This window comes from Dipteris shenzhenensis, chromosome 21 (assembly GCF_047967505.1).
Source record: "Dipteris shenzhenensis isolate YYH24624 ecotype China chromosome 21, Dip_SZ_1.0, whole genome shotgun sequence".
In the NCBI taxonomy this organism is placed as follows: domain Eukaryota; kingdom Viridiplantae; phylum Streptophyta; class Polypodiopsida; order Gleicheniales; family Dipteridaceae; genus Dipteris; species Dipteris shenzhenensis.
Window position 1 is genome coordinate 52,334,594 of NC_141616.1, and position 20,116 is coordinate 52,354,709.

At 42.9% G+C, this 20,116-nt stretch overlaps 2 protein-coding genes across 2 annotated transcripts in view; one reads left to right on the plus strand and one right to left on the minus strand.

Moving 5' to 3' along the window:
* LOC147889048 (RNA helicase family protein) overlaps positions 1-20,116 on the plus strand; it is a 154,621-nt gene that overhangs the window by 81,305 nt on the left and 53,200 nt on the right. The window contains exons 11-12 of the mRNA XM_087392839.1: positions 5,149-5,241; positions 5,439-5,562. Of these exons, the coding sequence (XP_087248965.1) occupies positions 5,149-5,241; positions 5,439-5,562 (217 nt within the window). The remainder of the gene's footprint in view (positions 1-5,148; positions 5,242-5,438; positions 5,563-20,116) is intronic.
* Positions 912-2,626, minus strand: LOC147889049 (uncharacterized). The gene is made up of 2 exons (XM_087392300.1): positions 1,650-2,626; positions 912-1,245 (listed from the first exon to the last, which is right to left on the minus strand). The coding sequence occupies exons 1-2, from the start codon at positions 2,624-2,626 to the stop codon at positions 912-914; spliced, it is 1,311 nt and encodes a 436-aa protein (XP_087248426.1).

Below are 20,116 nucleotides of genomic sequence, written 5' to 3' on the forward strand. Positions count from 1 at the left end.
AAGGCAGGAAGAGGAACATGATGCGTGCATGTAGCAGAGGGTTGCAATTGCCAATCCATAAGCCTATCTGTGTCATCCACAGGAGGAACAGGTAGAAAAGGAAGTAATAGATCAGCAATTTTCTTCCATATGGACCTATGGTGCATTCCCAATGCATAGGAAGCAGTGGCCTGGGGAAAAGATAAGACATAGCCCTAATTATCTACCACATCATTTATGTATCTAATTCCCAATTTCATGAGACTGTATGCCCGAACAGGTTCGTGTAAAGCGAGTGGAATGTGAAAGATGGCACTCCAATGAATACTTTCTTTCCTCATTGAATTTGTTCCCGAGCAATTATCAGGAGCCCATTTGACCTTAGAAAGTACTTGCTTTCAGTCAAGTATCAGAGCAGTAGAGAAAGGACAGCCAGGTATCTTCCCTACAAATCTCCCAATGACAACCTCCCAATGATCAGTAGTCCAATGACCATAAGCACAAGTCATCATGTTGACACACATGGATGCTATCATACAAGTCCATGGCTGTTGTTGGCGGAAAAAAGTATGAAGCATAGTCACCTTCCTAGCAAGTACATGATATCTTATATTGAGGACATTAAGTCCACCATGCATCCTAGGAGAGCACACCATTTCCATCTTCATCAGTCTCAATGCTTTCACAGCAGTTTTTGTCCTCCATAACATCTCCATTGCTTGAGACATAAAAGCTGAAATATTTGTGGAGGACCAATGTAGTAAAGGCAAAAAGAACTGGACATAGGACATTACAATGGACTGTATTATTCTGAGCCTGACAACTACTACTACTACTACTACACACTTTTTTTTAGTAATATCCAGTGCTATATTTATATGCTCATAAATTTACAAGATGGGAATTCTCCAAAATGGAGAGTATCCCAAAGATCAGAAACATGAAAAGAGAAGCTCTATGCAAGAAGCATCTAGATCACCCTCATGGCAGGCATCATATAAGGATTGCTGCAATGAGGCTCGGAAGGATTCATATGACTTGTGAATCTGCCGACCCAAGTATGCCAAATTATGCTCACTCCAGATTGTCCAAAGGGCCCTATATCTCACCCAAGAGAGAAATAGTGAGTATTGAGACAAAGACCTCATAAATCTGCCAAATAGCCAAAAATGTTTCCCAAATCTGTGAGTCGGGAAACGGAGCCGAAGATGATCTGAAATTCTCCCGAGGAGGTTCCTAGAACACGGGCATTGCCAAAGTAACACACTTTTTTTTTTGGTAAAATCCAGTGCAGTGTATTTATATTGTCATAACTTTACAAGAGGGAAAGTCTCCAAGATGGAGAGTATTCCATAGATCAGAAACATAAAAAGAAAAGCTTAATGCAAGATGCATGTATATCACCCTCATGGCAGGCATCATATAAAGATTGCCGCAATGAGGCTCTAAAAGATTCATATGACTTTTGAAACTGACGACCCAAGTATGCCAGATTATGCTCTTCCCAGATTGTCCAAAGAGCCCAATATCTCACCCATGAGAAAAAGAGTGAGCATTGAGATAAAGGCATCCTAAATCGGCCAAATAACCAAAAGTGTTTCCCAAATATGTGACTCGGGAAACGGAGGCGAAGATGATTCGAAATTTTCCCCAGGAGGTTCCGAGTAGACTGGCAATGCCAAAGCAAATGAGGGACAGTCTCTGAAGGAGCGTGACACCGTAAGCAAGTGGGTGAAGCAATGTGACGTTTGGCAAGTGTTATTCCCACTGACAGTGTGCCGGTCATGCATCTCCAAAGAAAAAGTCTTTGTTTCAAAGGCATTTTACACCTCCATATTAGTCGGAGATTTTTCCACCACCATGAAAGGGGCCGCCTGATATGCCACACAGTATTAGCATATTGATGAATCCAAGGGGTAGGCTGAAGAAGCTTATAGACTTTGATGGAGGTCAAAACAGGCAGAGGAATAGGACGAGAGCATGTAGCAGAGGGGTACAATTGCCATTCCATAAGCCTGTCTGTGTCAGCCACAGGGGGGATAGGTAGAAAAGGGTGCAAGAGATCAGCAATTTTCTTCCATATCAATCCGTGATGCATTCCCAATGCATAAGTGGCAGTGGCCTGAGGAAAAGATAAGACATGACCATGATCATCGACCACGTCATTGATGTATCTGATTCCCAATTTCATGAAATTGTATGCCCTAACCGGTTCCTGTAAAGCAAGTGGAGTGGCAAAGATGGCACTCCAATGAATACTTTCTTTCCTCATTGAGTTTGTCCCCGAATGATTATCAGGAGCCCATTTGACTTTAGAAAGCACTTGTTTCCAATCCAGTATCAGAGCAGTAGAGAAAGGGCATCCAGGAATCTTCCCGACAAATCTCCCAATGACAACCTCCCAATGATCAGTAGTCCAATGGCCATAAGCATTTGTCCTCATGTTGACACACATGGAAGCTATCATACAAGTCCATGGCTGTTTTTGACGGAAAAAAGTATGGAGCATAGTCGCCTTCCTTGCAAGTACATGATATCTGATATTTAGAACATTAAGTCCTCCATGCATCCTAGGGGAGCACACCATTTCCATCTTCATCAGTCTCAATGCTTTCACAGCAGTTTTTGTCTTCCATAACAGCTCCATAGCTTGAGACATAAAAGCTGAAATATCTCTAGAGGACCAATGTAGTAAAGGCAAGAAGAACTGAACATAAGACATTACAATAGATTGGACTATTCTGAGCCTGACATGAAGTGGCCAAGTAGAAATTTTCCAATATTCCAATTTATGTTGAAGTCTTTGGAAGATCCATTTTAGCTGCTGCTTCCTGGTGATATGCCATCCTATAGGATATCCCAAATGCCTGACAACATCTTTGGAATGCACTATCTGACCAGGCCAGAGAATAGAATGCCAGTCACATTGTTTCAGGGGAAGTAATTTGGATTTGTCAAAATTGATATGCAATCCCGTTGCTAATCAATACAATGATAATGTGGCCATAAGCATGCGGACTTCCTGAGGAGAGTTCTGTGGCATAAAAAAGGAATCATCAGCATATGCCTGTGCCAAAAAAGATGCAGCCCCAGCGATTTTAAGACCAGTCATCTGTCCTGTGCTTGTAAGATGATCAAGATACATCAGGAGGGGATGAGTCGCAATGGCATAGAAAAGAGCACTAAGGGGGCAACCCTGTCTGACTGATCTGCCCAATGTCCATGACCAAGATAGATGGCTTCCGAGAATACACTGGGAAGTAGAGCCAGAATAAAGCCAATAAATTGCATTTGCTATCTTGGGACCAAAGCCCAACTTTGTCATGGTTTGGGAGATAAAATCCCATTGTACAGTATCAAATGCCTTAGTGATATCTACCTGCAATATGAGCACATCTTGATTCGAATACTTAGCATATTCAATTGCAGTCAATGCATTGGAGATATTGTCATGGATTTGTCTTCGCGGCACAAATCCATACTGATGAGGATGAAGTCCCGCATTCAAAATCCCATGAAGCCGATACAAAATCATTTTGGCAATGAGTTTGTAAACTACAGGCATCAGAGTAATAGGCCTCCAATCTGACATATGATCACAAAGATTTTTTTTTGGCACAAGTTTGATTATGCCATGCTTCCAGAGGTGCGGCAATTGATTTTCTTGCCAGGCAACATTGATCATTTGTAAGAGAACATCTTTCAAATCATCCCAGAAAGAAATATAAAATTCCATCGTAAGACCATCCCAGCTAGGGGACTTGTATTTGCCGAGATGGGATAATGCATTATCAAGTTCCGTGTCAGTAATCCGGGCTTGTGAAAGGGAATCATTTTCTGTTTCAGAAAGGGGCCTTAAATGTGAGAATTCAGTCAACTGTTGTGCTGTCCTTTTTGCCCATTTGACCTCATTCCTCCATGTAGCCATGTGCCATTTTCCATAGTCCCTAATGACATTCTGTATACGAGAGACAAAGCTGTCCCAAGCATAATTCATGTCCTCCTGAGCATGCAAAAGCAAGGGACGAATTGCAAATCTGATCATTTGCTGGAAATATTGATGTCGAAGATAAGCCTGATTAATATGCAGTAATCTGCTGGAGAGAGGCGGCAAATCATCCAGTGGCATACCAAATTGCAGATTTAACCATAATGGGGCATGATCTGACAATCCCAATGAGAAATCTATGAGGAGATGAAGGCTAAAATCTGCATATTGTTGTGGATAGAACATATACCATCTGTCAAGCCTTGCCCAGTAAGTGGTAAATTCATTATGATGGAAAGTATATCCGGGCACTGACCCTTGTAGAAGCAGCCATAAATCTTCAGCCTGCACAGAGAGAAGCATGCTATCCCATTTCTGTCTTTCCGATGAAAGCATATGAGATCTTGAAGTGGTGTTATCTCTCAGCAGAGGAGAATTGTTAAAATCTCCACAGATAAAGGCATTTGATCTCCATGGATATTTGCTTAAAGATTCCCATAGAGAAGCCCTCATGGCAGAGGTCTGGGAGGCATAAACTGATGCAAGCTCAAGAATGTCACCATTGACATTACATTGTATGACTATCCATCGGCCAAAGTAACACACACACACACACACACACACACATTTTTTAAGTGAAAATTGAGTTTCTTTATATTACGAAATCATCATCCTAGAATAGGACGATGAGAAGTACATCAAGAGAACACCTCAATATAAGACAAACACACACACACACACAAACAAAGATGGTCCTATTACTACACACTTTTTTGTTTTGGTGAAAGAAATTTTGCATTAAGAAAGGGTTTACATTCATAGCTGTCCTAGAGTGGGACAGCTACTACCCACAACTAAAAACAGTAATAAAAAACTTCCAACTGGTCCCGAGAAACGTCTCCGAAGGAATAAGCATCTTGCAGGGACCGAAGATGATCCTATTACCACACACACGCGCGCGTGCATACACATTCACACATGCGCATATACATGTATAGATGCATATATTGAGATATTTATATATATGTGTGTGTGTGTGTTTAGTAGAGCACAATGTCTATATTGGAATCTTAAAATGTTTGTAAGTAGATTTTGTATACCTAGATTCATTTTTTAAAGCTGCCTTTGGTTGCAAAAGTTCCTGATTTTCAAGTATGTGTCTTTGTCCAATGCTATGATAGGTGCTTCTTTGGAAGATGCACTGCAGCAGCTTTACATAATAGATGCCATTAATGAAGATGGTTCTATAACTGCATTGGGGAAACAAATGGCTGGTAAGATTGTCCATTGTGCTTATGCTTCAATTTTAGCAAAAATGCTGCTCTGTTTGCAGGGACTGTTTGCTAATAGCGGAAAATGAAGCCATCAAGTCATGTTAATTGTTTGTATGTTTGATGAAATCCTCATCGATCAGAATAACATTTTCTCTAACTTCATTCTCTCTAAAAGAGTCCATGTGCAACGTTTTCAGAACTTCCCTTAGAGCCTTCTCTTGCGAGAACTCTGTTGGCAGCAGAAAAGTTTGGATGCCTGCATCAAGCTCTAACAGTTGTGGCAATGCTTTCATGCGAATCCCTGTTTTATTCTTCTTCCAAGTAAATCACTTTAACCTTGTAAAGCATATGCATGGAATTGTTCTACAAATTGGAGTAGGAATTCCTTGTTGGCAATGTTGATAGAGAACAGATAAAAGGAGAACACATTTGAGCTTACGTGGCCTTGCTTATTAATATTATTAATTAGATGTGTACAATAATTTTAACGTAATGGCCGCCAACATGTTGCAAAGTTAAATCCAGAGCAAAATACTGACATGGAGGTTTGAGTTGTGCTCTGGCTTATTCCACTCCATTATGCGTCATAAAAAATGTTTCATATGTGTATTGTACAGTCGAATTGGCCTTGTTTGCATAGATTGAGAATTAATAAAATGGACATGGAACTTCTATATTGGTTTCATCCAATTAGTGACCAACTTCTGTGTTTTATGCAGTCTTTTAATGAGTCTGTTCATACAGCACTCCCTTATGTGTGTGTCTGCATGTTTTTAATGAAATAGACGACGGAATGACAGTATTGCTTGCTAGGCGGCAAGCTATTTCTTGACATGGGCGGAGGGGGGGTAACTCTTCATAAACCCCATATAGCACATGCGAGCAAGCATGTATTAAAAATGCCCCTATTCTTGCATTGTTTACATTTTCTATTGTAGCACTCTCTTGCATCTATACATTTTTCAATCATAAAAGTTAGACACTCCACAAATCTACACAGCAAGTGAAATACAAACAATGAGTATGTGTAGGAAACCCTAAACCCTAGAACTAGCTTGAATCCTAGAGCAACATGTGGGCGGTGCAAATTTTTATTTTTGCACCATCCTCTCGGGGACCCTAGAATTCTTTTAAAGAGTTCATTTAGACCTGATGATTTTCCAAGATGAAGTGATATCTAACGTCAATGTGCTTAATCCTAGAATGATCCATAGGATTCTTGGCCAAAACAATGCATGATTGGCTGTCACAACCAACAGGAACTGAACCCTCTTGTGCTATGCCAAGATCACTAGGTAATCTTTGAAGACAAATCGCTTCATATGTTGCTGCATTTGCTAGCATTACTGGAAAGAGGAATAGTATTTTTCTTTGCTCACCCATGAAATATTGCTAGGGCCGAGTGAAAAAGTATAGCTTGTAGTAGACTTTCTGTCTTTGTTACCTGCCCATCATGTCACAAAACCCTTGCAGCAATACAGTTTTGAACTGCCCTTAAAGATCACAAAATGCATCGTACTTTGATGTACCTACGGATCCTTTTGGCTGCCTACCAATGGCTAGCTGTATAATGTCGCATCTACATCAATGTCCAATTTCAATCCTGTTTCAATGGGAATTGAAATCGGTTTGCTGTACTGCATGTGAAATTTAGAAAGCCTTCAGCATACTTTGTTTGACTAACAAAAATTCCATTTGTGTGCTGCCATACTTCTATGCCCAAGAAGAAGTAATTCAACTGCCCAAAATCTCTTATTTCAAACTCTTTGCATGGTGCTGTTTTGATCTGCTCTAGGAGTGTCTGATCATTGCTATAAGATAATCCACATAAAGAATGACAACTATGAAGCCATCATTATTCTGAAGCACAAAAGAGATTGGGGTCCGAAGTGGCCTTTTTCATGTCAAACCTTGTGAAGAAAGTAGCTGTCTTCGTATACGACAAACTGGGTGGTTGCTCAAGCACATAAATTGGCTTTTAAAGTACAAAGTTCTTGCTCTTTCCCCTTCTACATAAAGCTAGCTTGTTGATCCATATAAATATTCTCATTAAATCACAACTAAAAAAAGTTGATGTGGCATCCATCTACCATAGAGGCCATGAGAAATGTGCTGCCATGGAAAGCACTGTTCTCACTGTACTTTGCAACTTGTGTAGAAGTCTCTGTGAAGTCTACCCCCTCTTCCTGAAAGTACTCTTTCACAACTAGTTGCCTTGTACTTGTCTATAGATCCATCTGCTTTGACTTTCTTCTTGTACACCCAATTGCATCTTAGCACAAGTTTAAAAAAAGAAAAAGAAAATTACTTCATTAAGTATGAATGAAAACCGCGAGAGCAAGCTCAAGTGCGGGAGTACATCATGCAATGCATGAGGAAAAAAACAGCTCAAAATGAGCTCATAAAAAACCAAGGTGGATGCTGAAAATGCCACCTCAACCGTGAGGGAGACTCAGAGAAGAAAGGAGATCCTCTCCAAACTCTGAAAAAAGTAACTCTCCTGACCGTAGCTGCTCTGGAGGATCCATGCATGCTCGCCCATATGGCCATCAGAGTGTGTATTGTGTCAGTCCAAATATTGGCCATAACCTGGGAAGGGTAAATCTGAATACCCTCCATCGCCTCTGTACACTTTTCTCTCCAAATATGCCAAGCTGCAATGCTAGCTAGAATCTCCCACGACGTGTCTACTGAGGCATGAGTAGCTCTGAAAGGAGTGAAGGGAACATCCTGGAGGGAAGAAGACTCCACTGAGTGTCGCCGTACAATGAGAGCTGGATCTAAATCATGTCCCTTAAAAACACCTAAGGGCCAGTAAGAGATAACCAAGCCACTGAACCCTAGGTCATATAGAAAGGTGCTGTATGAAAGATACTGAAAATCCTAGCAACACCTTTCCAGATCGTCCTCGCCTATCTGTACTCCCAAAGGCAATGCTATACTGACTCAACTGCAATGTCACAATGAGGACAAGTAGGTCAGCCCCAAACCTAGATCTTCATAGGTTCACTGCAATCCCTCCATGAATAGAAAGCCAAAAGAATAGAGTGATCTTTCTATTCTTGAGGGATTTCCAGAGCCTACACCAAAAGTTTTTCTGCACAACTGCGGAAATCTGAAAACTATCCCAATGAGGCGCTTTGGAGGGCCTCCAACGTCTATTGCTGAGCTGAAACCTCTGGGCATTTCTAACTATATAGCGAAAGAAGGGGAAAGTCTTCTCTTGGTACCCCTCATCAATCCATTCCCACTCCCCTGGGTCCCACTGCAAGAACCTAATAAGGGAACCACCATATAACCAAAGTCTCCAAGACCTGAGTGCAAGGAGAATAGGATTGGGGTCAAGATACCACTGTGAGTCCTTGCCCCACTCCATGAAGCCTACAATCCTGACAGGCTGAAAGGCAACCTCCAAAAGAATATCATCAGAAGATTTGATAAGTTCCTACTCTTGATTGAACATCAAAGACCAGGGTATCCTCATGTGCATCCTGCAAGGCAATAATCTACAACCGTCCCCGAGAACTCTCCCCACCAAGTGGACTCTGTGATCGGCATGTCATCTGTATCAATCCACTCTCGCGGAATGACTACCTTTATCTGCTATATCCTGACTGCACTCCCTCTGAGGTGGCCAACTGCTAAAAGTTTCTGATCCTCTGGAAGTCTCATAAAGGCCTGCCAGGCGCCTAGCACAATCTTGCAAATGGTAGGTTCCACAAGTTCCCAAGCGTCATTCTTGACAATGGCATCCATTTCTCGTCTCATGGCATTCTTCCGATGAACATACTTGTCTTCCTGAGTAAAACTCTGAGCATCATCATTATCCAATACATGCATCATGAGGGCTGCATTTGCACTCTCCCTTGGCTGCTGTATCATGGATGTTTGCCTCCTATTGCTACCCTTAGGATTGTCTGACAATTTTGCATCCTCCATGGTCTTCACATACCATTTGGTAATTCCTCAGGCGTTTGACATACCATCTTGGCAATTTCTCATGAGTTGCCACTGCTTTTTTGGTCTGCTACAATTCTTGTGTGATACAGTCACTAACTAATCTCTCTTTCATTCTGTCGATTCACGGACTAAATTCACAGGCGTAGGCATCCCGAATATCCTCCCAGCGTCTCTCATGGATTGCATGCCCATAAAGATCCCTAATTTCTATTTCTTCATGCCTATCCACAAGCCCTCAGTTCCCTAGATGGTTTCCTCCTGCCACATGTCAACATTTTAGACCTTTAGCTTGGTACACCATTTACCCTTCTCTTGGGGCACAATTAAAACATTTGCCCCTTGGCATTTTTACACATTTAGGTGTACCTAGGCCTTAGCACTCAGAACCACCTAGTCGATGCCAATACACCCTCACCTAGGACCTTGGCAGTTACTTCCCTTGACCATTTAATTTACGCACATAAAATATTACAGAAGTCGTTTATCTAAGAGAAAATGCCCACTGATCTTTCCGAGGTCATGCTATCTCGGCTAGAGCATAACATTCCTTCCCTCTTCAAGCATCAGCGTCCTCGATGATGAAATCTGGGAACACTTTCCGTAACTGGTATACGGATTTCCAGGTAGCTTCTGATAGAGGTAGACCATGCCATGCAACCAACACCGTGGGTATCTTCCGATTGCGCACTTGCATTGTTTCTTGGTCCAGGATTCTTGTTGGTTTGTGTCTTGCAGTATCCTCTATCTCCTGAAACAAAACAACACCTTCGATTAGTGAGTCACCTGTATGCAAAATTTCTTTAAACGAGAAACATGAAACACTGGGTGCACCTTACACCCCGGTGGTAATTCTAATTTATAGGCTACCTTGCCTATTCTTTTTAGAATTAACCATGGCCCACAATATGGAGGTGATAACTTAGCACACTCTCCTGCAGTCAAAGACTTAGAGTGCGAAGGAACTCTGAGAAAATTTTTTTCTCCTTCCTTAAATTCTCTAGCGGATCGGTTTTCATCTGCGTACGCCTTAGCTCTATCCATAGCTTGGCGGATGTTAGCTCTCGCAAGTGCTAGCATCTCCCGCATCTGAACCACAAAGTTCGCGGCACTAGGCACTTTCTGAGGTATCCAACTATAGTTGGATTCGCTGGTCTATAACCATAGTTCAGCTCAAACGGACTGAATCTTGTAGAGGAATGTTTTCTATCATTGTAGGCAAACTCCAACAATGGCAACCACTTGTCCCATGTATGTTGCCTCAATGACACATATGCTCTAAGCATATCCTCTAAAATTTGGTTGATTCTTTCTGTCTGACCATCCGTTTCTGGATGATCCCCACTACTCATTCCCAACTCAGTCCTTAGTGTCTCAAATACCGGAGTCCAAAATGACCGGTAAATTTGACATCTCTGTCTGACACTATGGATTTGGGTAATCCATGCAGACGAAATATATGTCTAATAAACAAATCCGCCACTTGCGGGGCACTAACAGATTCTCTAGTTGGAATGAAGTGAGCCATCTTGGTAAGACGATCAACCACCACAAGGATAGAATCATATCCACCTTGTGTAGTAGGCAGCCCTATAATAATGTCCATGGAAATGCTCTCCCACTTACTTAGTAGTATCCAAGGGCTATAAAAGGCCGGGTGGCTTCACTCGCTCTGCCTTACTTACTTGACACGAAAAACAACGTGTCACATATTCATGAATATGCTTTTTCATCTTTGGCCAAAAGAAATCTCGCTTCACGAGATCATACGTCTTCTCGACTCTTGGATGTCCCGCACATGGGCTATCATGGCATTATCGAATGACTCTCTGCGTGAGATCATTCTAATTAGGTACTACTACCTTGCCATTCCTTTTCAGCATACCATCCCTTATGGCATATCTTGCATAAGTTTGGCCTTTTCTGGATGCCAGGTCATCTTTTTCCCCGGGTTTTAACACATGAGCCTTAGGCCATAGGCTCTGGACGAACTCGTCCACCTTTTGAGTTTCTCTAATCTCGGCCATTAGAGCACTCTCTAACACCGTGAAACTCATGTTATGCATAATGCATGACAACGCATCAACAACTTTATTATCTTTTCCTCTTCGGTACCGAATTGTCAAATTAAACTCCTGCATGAGTTCTGCCCACCTAGGTTGGCGGCCTCTCAAGTCAGGTTGTTTACAAAAATGTTTCAGAGTATCATGATCAACATCCACATAAAACTCTGATCCATACAAATAATGTCGCCATGTTTTCAAAGCATGGAGAACAGCATACAACTCTAATTCATGAGTTGGCCAATTCTGTTGAGAGGGAGAAATCTTCTTGCTTTCAAAGGCTACAGGCCTTCCCTCTTGGAGGAGAACTGCTCCTACCGCAATGCTACTTGCATCGGTTTCCAGGAACAACGGTTTCTGGGGATCAACTATTTTTAACATCGGTCCTGTGACCACAGCTTGTTTTATGGTGTTAAAATTTTCCTGTTGATTCTGTCCCCATATAAAAGGTACTTTATCTGAGGTCAGATCAGTCAATGGTGATACTATTTCGGAATATCCTTTGATATGTCTTCGATAAAATTGGACAAATCCCAAGAATGATCGCAAAAAGCGGTCAGACTCAGAGGGATTGGCCAAGTCAGTATCGCAGCCACTTTCTTTGGATCCATTTCTACCCCCTCTGGAGTAATTATGAATCCTAAATATTCAAGTCTAACCATACACAGTATAGTTTTCTTTTTATTTACATAAAGACTGGCTTTCTTGAAAGTACTGAACACTATTCTTAAGTGTTCGCGATGCTCAGTAATACTTTTACTGAATACCAGAATATCGTCAATAAAATGTACTACAAACTTTCCGATATACGGACGTAGTAAATCGTTCATAAGCATGACGAATGTAGCTGGAGCATTGGTAAGTCCAAAGGGCATTACCAAAACTCATAATGACCAAACCTGCTTCTAAAAGCGGTTTTATGCACATCCTCGGCTCTAATATGGATCTGATGGTAGCCACACTTAAGATCTATCTTACTAAAAATTACGGCCCCATGCAATGTATCTAGCAAATCATCGATCCGAGCCATCGGATACCTGTGCTTAATAGTGATATTATTCAATGCTCTGTAATCTATACAGAGGCGAAAAGTATCATCTTTCTTTCTCTTTAATATCACTCTCTAACACCGTGAAACTCATGTTATGCATAATGCATGACAACGCATCAACAACTTTATTATCTTTTCCTCTTCGGTACCGAATTGTCAAATTAAACTCCTGCATGAGTTCTGCCCACCTAGCTTGGCGGCCTCTCAAGTCAGGTTGTTTACAAAAATGTTTCAGAGTATCATGATCAACATCCATATAAAGCTCTGATCCGTACAAATAATGTCGCCATGTTTTCAAAGCATGGAGAACAACATACAACTCTAATTCATGAGTTGGCCAATTCTGTTGAGAGGGAGAAATCTTCTTGCTTTCAAAGGCTACATGCCTTCCCTCTTGGAGGTGAACTGCTCCTACCGCAATGCCACTTGCATCGGTTTCCAGGAACAACGGTTTCTGGGGATCAACTATTTTTAACATCGGTCCTGTGACCACAACTTGTTTTATGGTGTTAAAATTTTCCTGTTGATTCTGTCCCCATATAAAAGGTACTTTATCTGAGGTCAGATCAGTCAATGGCGATACTATTTCGGAATATCCTTTGATATGTCTTCGATAAAATTGGACAAATCCCAAGAATGATCGCAAAGCGGTCAGACTCAGAGGGATTGGCCAAGTCAGTATCGCAGCCACTTTCTTTGGAACCATTTCTACCTCCTCTGGAGTAATTATGAATCCTAAATATTCAAGTCTAACCATACACAGTATAGTTTTCTTTTTATTTACATAAAGATTGGCTTTCTTGAAAGTACTGAACACTATTCTTAAGTGTTCGCGATGCTCAGTAATACTTCTACTGAATACCAGAATATCGTCAATAAAATGTACTACAAACTTTCCGATATACGGACGTAGTAAATCGTTCATAAGCATGACGAATGTAGCTGGAGCATTGGTAAGTCCAAAGGACATTACCAAAAACTCATAATGACCAAACCTGCTTCTAAAAGCGGTTTTATGCACATCCTCGGCTCTAATACGGATCTGATGGTAGCCACACTTAAGATCTATCTTACTAAAAATTACGGCCCCATGCAATGTATCTAGCAAATCATCGATGCGAACCATCGGATACCTGTGCTTAATAGTGATATTATTCAATGCTCTGTAATCTATACAGAGGCGAAAAGTATCATCTTTCTTCCTCTTTAATATCACTGGCGAAGCAAAAGATGAAAAACTGGGTTGAATCTGCCCCAGCTTGAGGTATTCTTCCAGTTGTCTTCGCACCCGAGCTTCCTCTGTAAAGCTTAATCTATAGGGAGGTCTATTTACAGGTTCTGCCCCCGGGATAAGCTCAATTTTATGTTGAACATTCCGCTCTGGAGGTAACCCATAAGGTAACTCATGCGTAAAACAATCAAAGAACTTCTCCGATATCTCTTTAGCCAACTCGGCCATTTCCCCATCTTGGGTAGCCTCAGTGCTAGCCGATGCATCATCAATCGACTCTACCGATGCTATACACAGACACAGAAACTCTTTCGGAGTCTTCCGAATTTCCATGGCTGAAATCAATGGTCCTCGAGGTAAATCCTTTTCACCTCGCAAAACATATTCTACCCCGTTCATCTTGAACTGGTAAATATGCTTTTTCCAATCAATGGCTGGATTTTTCCAAAAATGCCAAGCCATACCTAGGGCTATATCTGCGTGAGCAAGCTTGGTCAGTTCAAAGTCCAGCTTCTCAACATAGTCCTGAATTCGAAGTTCCAACTGGGTAACCCTCTGGTCCCATACTTCAGTTGAACTTCCGTCTGTCATCCTGACCGTATAAGCATAGTCAGACGGACTAGTTTTCAACTTGAGTCTCTTAATAAGCTTCGAGTTAATTACATTGTGTGTTGACGCTGAGTCAAACAACACAATCACATCATGATTGGCTACTTGCCCTTTCATTTTAATTAACTCGGGCTCATCGAAAACCATATACCCCGTTGCTGCGGGCTTTGAAAGGATGTTATCAGGTGCACCGCTTACAAACTTAGTAACAAACACACTTAACAACACAGGTACTAACCTCTGAGAAGGTTCCACCAATTGCATCTGCATGTAATCCGCATTAGGATTCTCCTGCATTTCCGCGTCGCATTCAGATATTATCATATTGGCCGTGCGACGGTCCTTGTTTAGTGGACAATCTTTCCACTGATGTCGCTGAAGGCAGCCGAAGAACAATCCTTCTTTTCTAGCTCTCTTTTTGCTCAGGGGTCAACGAGGACTTTGACCAAGCCCGGGCTGCCATTGGAGTTACTTTTCTTTTCACCCCAACGGTGGTACTTGTCTTTGCTTATCCCTCAACCGGCTTCACCAGCTTGGTTTGGCCACTTGGTTGCGAGACACTTGTCTTTGAAGTCCATTTCCTCTGAAATCCCCCTTTTCTCGGGTACTTATGCTGAGTCCCTGCCTGCACAAGTCCACTAGATCTGCCTCTGGCATCCTCGTAGTTCAGGGCTACTGCAATAGATTCATCTAATGTAGTCACATATTTAGCTCGAACTTCCATTTTAATCTTGTCGTTCAGTCCATAGATATAGTCTTTCAACTGAACCGACATAGGGAGAGGGTCTGTTATTTTCATAACACATTCCCTGAACTTGTCAGTGTACTCTGCCACCGACAAATTCCTCTGGCGAAGGTTTCTGTAAGCATCCCAAGCTCGGGACTCTTCATCAGGTGGAAGAAAGTGTTTCTTAAATTCAGCCTTAAACCCTTCCCAGGTGGTAGGGGCAACTTGATCTTTCTGTTGCTTTATCCACCATCTATCCGCGACCTCAATAAACAAGTGAGTGGTCTCGCGGATTTTCTTTAGATCAGATCTGATTTCACAAATGGCGAAGGCTTCTTCCCACTTGTGTAACCAAACCTCGATCACATCAGAACTGCGCTCGGTCATCCGACCAGCGTACTTCTCCGGTCTATAGTTGGCAATATTAAGTACCTTGACCTTTGCATGTTACAGTTGATCGAACCAGTACCCGACTACTTCGTTGGGCTAATCAGCCACGCATCGCCATCGAGCCCCCACGTTACCATCGCTGCCCGTAATGCCAACGGACGAGACGGCCAAATCCCGTGACCATTTAAAAGCACAGGTCGTAATCCCCTCGTCCCAGCGTGAGCCATGCTGATTTCACAGGTGTTTAACCCAACAACGCTTATCACGTCGAAGGGCCTGCCCCTAATCAGTCTCACGCGCCACCGTTTCCTGGCTCTAAGCTAACCGTAAACCAACGGGTTCATGTAGACAGCTCGTCCCTTCTACACAACTCGTTCATCCACGCTCCCAGATGTTTTGTGCTCTGATACCAAATGATACAGTCACTAACTAATCTCTCTTTCATTCTGTCGATTCACGGACTAAATTCACAGGCGTAGGCATCCCGAATATCCTCCCAGCCTCTCTCATGGATTGCATGCCCATAAAGATCCCTAATTTCTATTTCTTCATGCCTATCCACAAGCCCTCAGTTCCCTAGATGGTTTCCTCCTGCCACATGTCAACATTTTAGACCTTTAGCTTGGTACACCATTTACCCCTCTCTTGGGGCACAATTAAAACATTTGCCCCTTGGCATTTTTACACATTTAGGTGTACCTAGGCCTTAGCACTCAGAACCACCTAGTCGATGCCAATACACCCTCACCTAGGACCTTGGCAGTTACTTCCCTTGACCGTTTAATTTACGCACATAAAATATTACAGAAGGCGGTCATCTAAGAGAAAATGCCCACCGATCTTTCCGAGGTCATGCTATCTCGGCTAGAGCATAACATTGTGGCTGCTTTTTTTCCACATGGGGCCAAGATCTGCTGCTGCAAGTTCTCCTCATCACCCTCAGAGTGTTCAGTTTTGGGTGACAAAAGTTGGGAAACATCCTCTTCCACTTTCTCCTCTTCATCTATCCCAAAGTCATTTTTGAGACAGCATAGTGATTTTCCCTCTCTCTGAAGATGACTTCCCTGCTAATGATTATGTTACGGGATTCAAGGTGGTACAGCCTATACCCTTTTCCTTGCTAAGTGTCCCTAATGGAAATGCATTTGTCTACTTTGCTATCCAGCTTCCACCTTTGTTGTTTTGGAACATGTTACAGCCAAAACTCTCATATTCATGACCCGTGGCCTCTTTTTTAATCAAGATTCAATAGTTGTCATGTTCTGCACTGCTTTGGTGGGACACCTACTAAGCACGTATGCAGCTGCCGTCTTTGACCTTGCTCAGCCTTTTTATTTCCGTGTCCATTCTCATCATGCTCCCAATTTTCGATGACTTTTTCCCACTGCTTGAACCTTGTACATTATGGCTGGCATATCATTGCCATTGCTCCCTCCTACTACATAAGAGGTATGAGAATTCTGCCTGCATGCCTTCTCAAGAATAGATTGTGTCTTGTGGGGGAGCACACACCGTCTCAAGATGTGGTTCTTTCCCAGTTTGTACAATTGACCTGCAATCGACTTGAAGGGGGCGTGGTCTTCGGCTGATCCTGTTCTCTGACTCGAACTTGGTTGTACCCGCTATATCAATCCATGAATGAGTATAGAGCATGATCTGCCACCGTCTCCAATACCCTGTTGGTGAAGGGAAGGGGAAACTTATCACGTGGTGTCATAGCATTCACACTTCTGTAGTCAACACATACCCTGAGTTTGCTAGCCTCTCTTTTGGGCACAATGACAGTCCCGCTGATCCAATCAGAGTAATCTACTGGGTAAATTAACCCTGCTTGCTCCATTTTTTGTATATCAGCTTGGACTGCCTTGCCATAGTGTGGACCTTTAATCACGGGGTTTGCATCTGGGTATAAATCTATGCGATTCTCCATGAACTCAGCTGGCACCCCCTTCAGATCCTTGTAGGACCAAGCAAAGACATCCACAAATTCTTGGAAAAAATCCGTTACTGCTGCTAGAAGATAATCATGTTCCCAAACCCAACTGGCTACCTTCAAATGCCGAGGTTTGTCCACAGTCCCGATGTTGAGGTACCGCCAGTTCTATGCCTCATCAACCGGGGGAACGCTTGGCGATGTGGAGGTACTTGGCTCACATTCCCAATCCTGTATGTGCGGGAGTATCCCTCCACTTCTCTCAACCAAGATGGTGGAAAAGCAACTGGTGTGCTCTCTTGCACTGGTAGTAGAGATGTAGAGTCGGTATTTGTTATGTTCCTTCAATGCCTCGGTGCCTATCTGAGCATTCCCCTATAAGGTAAGCCTTCCACCTCATAAGTGGTTCTAGGAAGGTTTGCAATGGAGGGGTGATCCGCCTCGGATAAGTAAGGTTAAGAAGAGTAAAGTCAGCCATGTCTTCATCTCCATATTAAGTGTGCCCTATGTGTCTCCCTAAGACATCAAGCTCTGGGTGGTGATCCCTCTCAAGATCAGTCATGTCTATGTCCGTGTCTGCTAAAGCACCATCAGTGTCTTCTCCACTACTACTACTGTCCTCTGCATTACAATCATCGTACTCCGTAGTACCATCATTGTATGCTGTAATACCATTGGTGTCCTCTGCAATACCATCATTGTACGCTGTAGTAACATTGGTGTCCTCTACAATACCATCATTGTACTCCGTAGTACCATCATTGTACATTGTAGTACCATTGGTGTCCTCTGCAATACCATCATTGTACTCAGTATTACCATCATTGTATGCTATAGTACCAAAAGCATCCGCTTTACCAGTGTCATCAATGTCTGCCACCGTATTACCATCAGTGTTCGCTGCAATACCATCATTGTCCTCGGCACAATCATTGGTGTCTGATGCAGTACCATCTTTGTTCTCGGTTTGTTGTGAATAATACCCTGGGCCTCCATTACCATGTCGCCATGTCTCTGAGGCATATTCCTGCCCTCACCACCACCTTGTCCAGTACCTCTAGTCACCATTCCCTGATACATGTGTGGACTATTGCAAAGACCAAAAGGCATCCTTTCGTAAACTAGTTCAGCTAGACCTTGTGCACATGTTTCCTGGTTTACTTTTGATACCCTACTTGAAGTGCCAAGGTGTTCCTCAGAATCTTCTTGTTGGCATAGTTCCACCCTACTTTCGATACCCTACTTGAAGTGCCAAGGTGTTCCTCAGAATATTCTTGTTGGCATAGTTCCACCATGTTGATTGCTAAGGAGCCCATGGCTCCCATCCAATCCAAAATGATAGCTTCCTCCTCTCCTTGATCAGCCCGATCCAACAAGTAGTTTAAGCTCTCGAACCCTTCCAACGCCTGCGTCTTCTCTCGCACATCTTGGTCATCGCCAATGGGCCACTCCCCAAAAGCCCAACGCTCCTCTTCGACTCCTGCTTGTTCTTCTCCCAGTTCTATTGGGAGGTGCCATGCCTTTCCTGTGACTATATCTATTTCTAGAGGTATGGATCCCAAGGGCAACCGAACTTCATCAGTTGACCAATCTTGAATGGCCTTTGCTGACCGCAACCATGGTCTACCAATTAGTAGAGGATAAGTTTGTCCATTTTTAGTCATATCGAGGACAACAAAATTGGACAGGAAAGTTACTCCACCAATCTTCATGTGAACACCTTTGACTACCCCCATTGGCTTCACTTTGCGTCGACCAACCATGCGCACTTGAAAATGAACATCACTTGTCAACTTCAAACCAAGTTAGTGGATTGTACCTTTTGGCATGATGTTCACGGCTACCCCACCATCTAGAAAGATGCCCTTCAACTCCACCCCATTAATATCAATTGTGAGCTTGGGACTTTGTTCACACGTGAGGGTAGCGTGCTGAAGCAATGATTTGGTGTCAGCTCATGCTGAACTGGTACTGTCTCTGGTGTGGGCTCACCCTGAATGGATCCCTTATGTTGACCTCCTGGCATGCGATTGAGAAATGCAATGGTCTGATGCTTGATCTAGGGAGACAACAAACAAAGTTGTCGTAGGGTGATGTTGGGCTTGAAATCCATAAGATCTTCAAACAAAGACTAGGGCTGGTCACTAGTAGTAGCCTTTTGTGTCCTCATCCTCTGAGCTTTTGGCCGAGGGTCGAAGCTCACGCGAGGGCGAGCATGTATCTCTAAATTGTGAGTAATTGTCTTCTGTGGTGTCTCTTCCATCACCTGCTTCCCCTTTTCTTGGGCACCACTAGGTCTTACCCCCATCTCTTCTCTTTGTTGAGTGTGTTGCTTGGGGGAAAAGTGGATGAACCTGCTTGTGCCTCATTCTCCCTATTCTGTCCTAGGGTTGTCACTTTCGTTTGCAAACCTCACTGTTCTGGACTTATGGGAAGGAATATGAGGTGTGTTGGTAAACTGAAAAGAAAGCACGGAGTGAACACAAACTCAGAATACTTGCATATAGAATGAAGAAGAGTGAGGTCCTTATGTAGGCACCTCTTACATGCTCACTGACATCACTGATGACCTCAGAGCTCCACAATCATCTCCTCAATCTGCTCCTAGATTCTCTCAATCATCCTATCTGGCTTCTACCACCACCTAACTGTGCTTATGGGCACCTAACTGTGCCTCTAGCACACACACATAGAAACCAAGGTGTGCCTGAGGCATACACCTTGAGATATCCCAACAAACCCCCCCTCAAGGGAATGCCTCAGGCTCATGGTGATCATGGATCTATCAATGGCTAGGATCTCAAGCTAGCAAGGGTTCCCATGGGTGTAAGGTCAACAAAAGGGATACAAAAGATCTTCCAATGGTTATCTCCCCTGCATGTACATGCACACAATGTCTGCAAGAGGTACCATG

Bases quoted from the DNA above. Each gene is read 5' to 3' on its own strand.
- LOC147889049 (XM_087392300.1), bottom strand. From the start codon at position 2,626: ATGGAGCTGTTATGGAAGACAAAAACTGCTGTGAAAGCATTGAGACTG. The intron at 1,246-1,649 runs GTCTACTCGGAA...CAAAAAAAAAAG, and splicing joins CATTTGCTTTGGCATTGCCA to TGTGTTACTTTGGCAATGCC.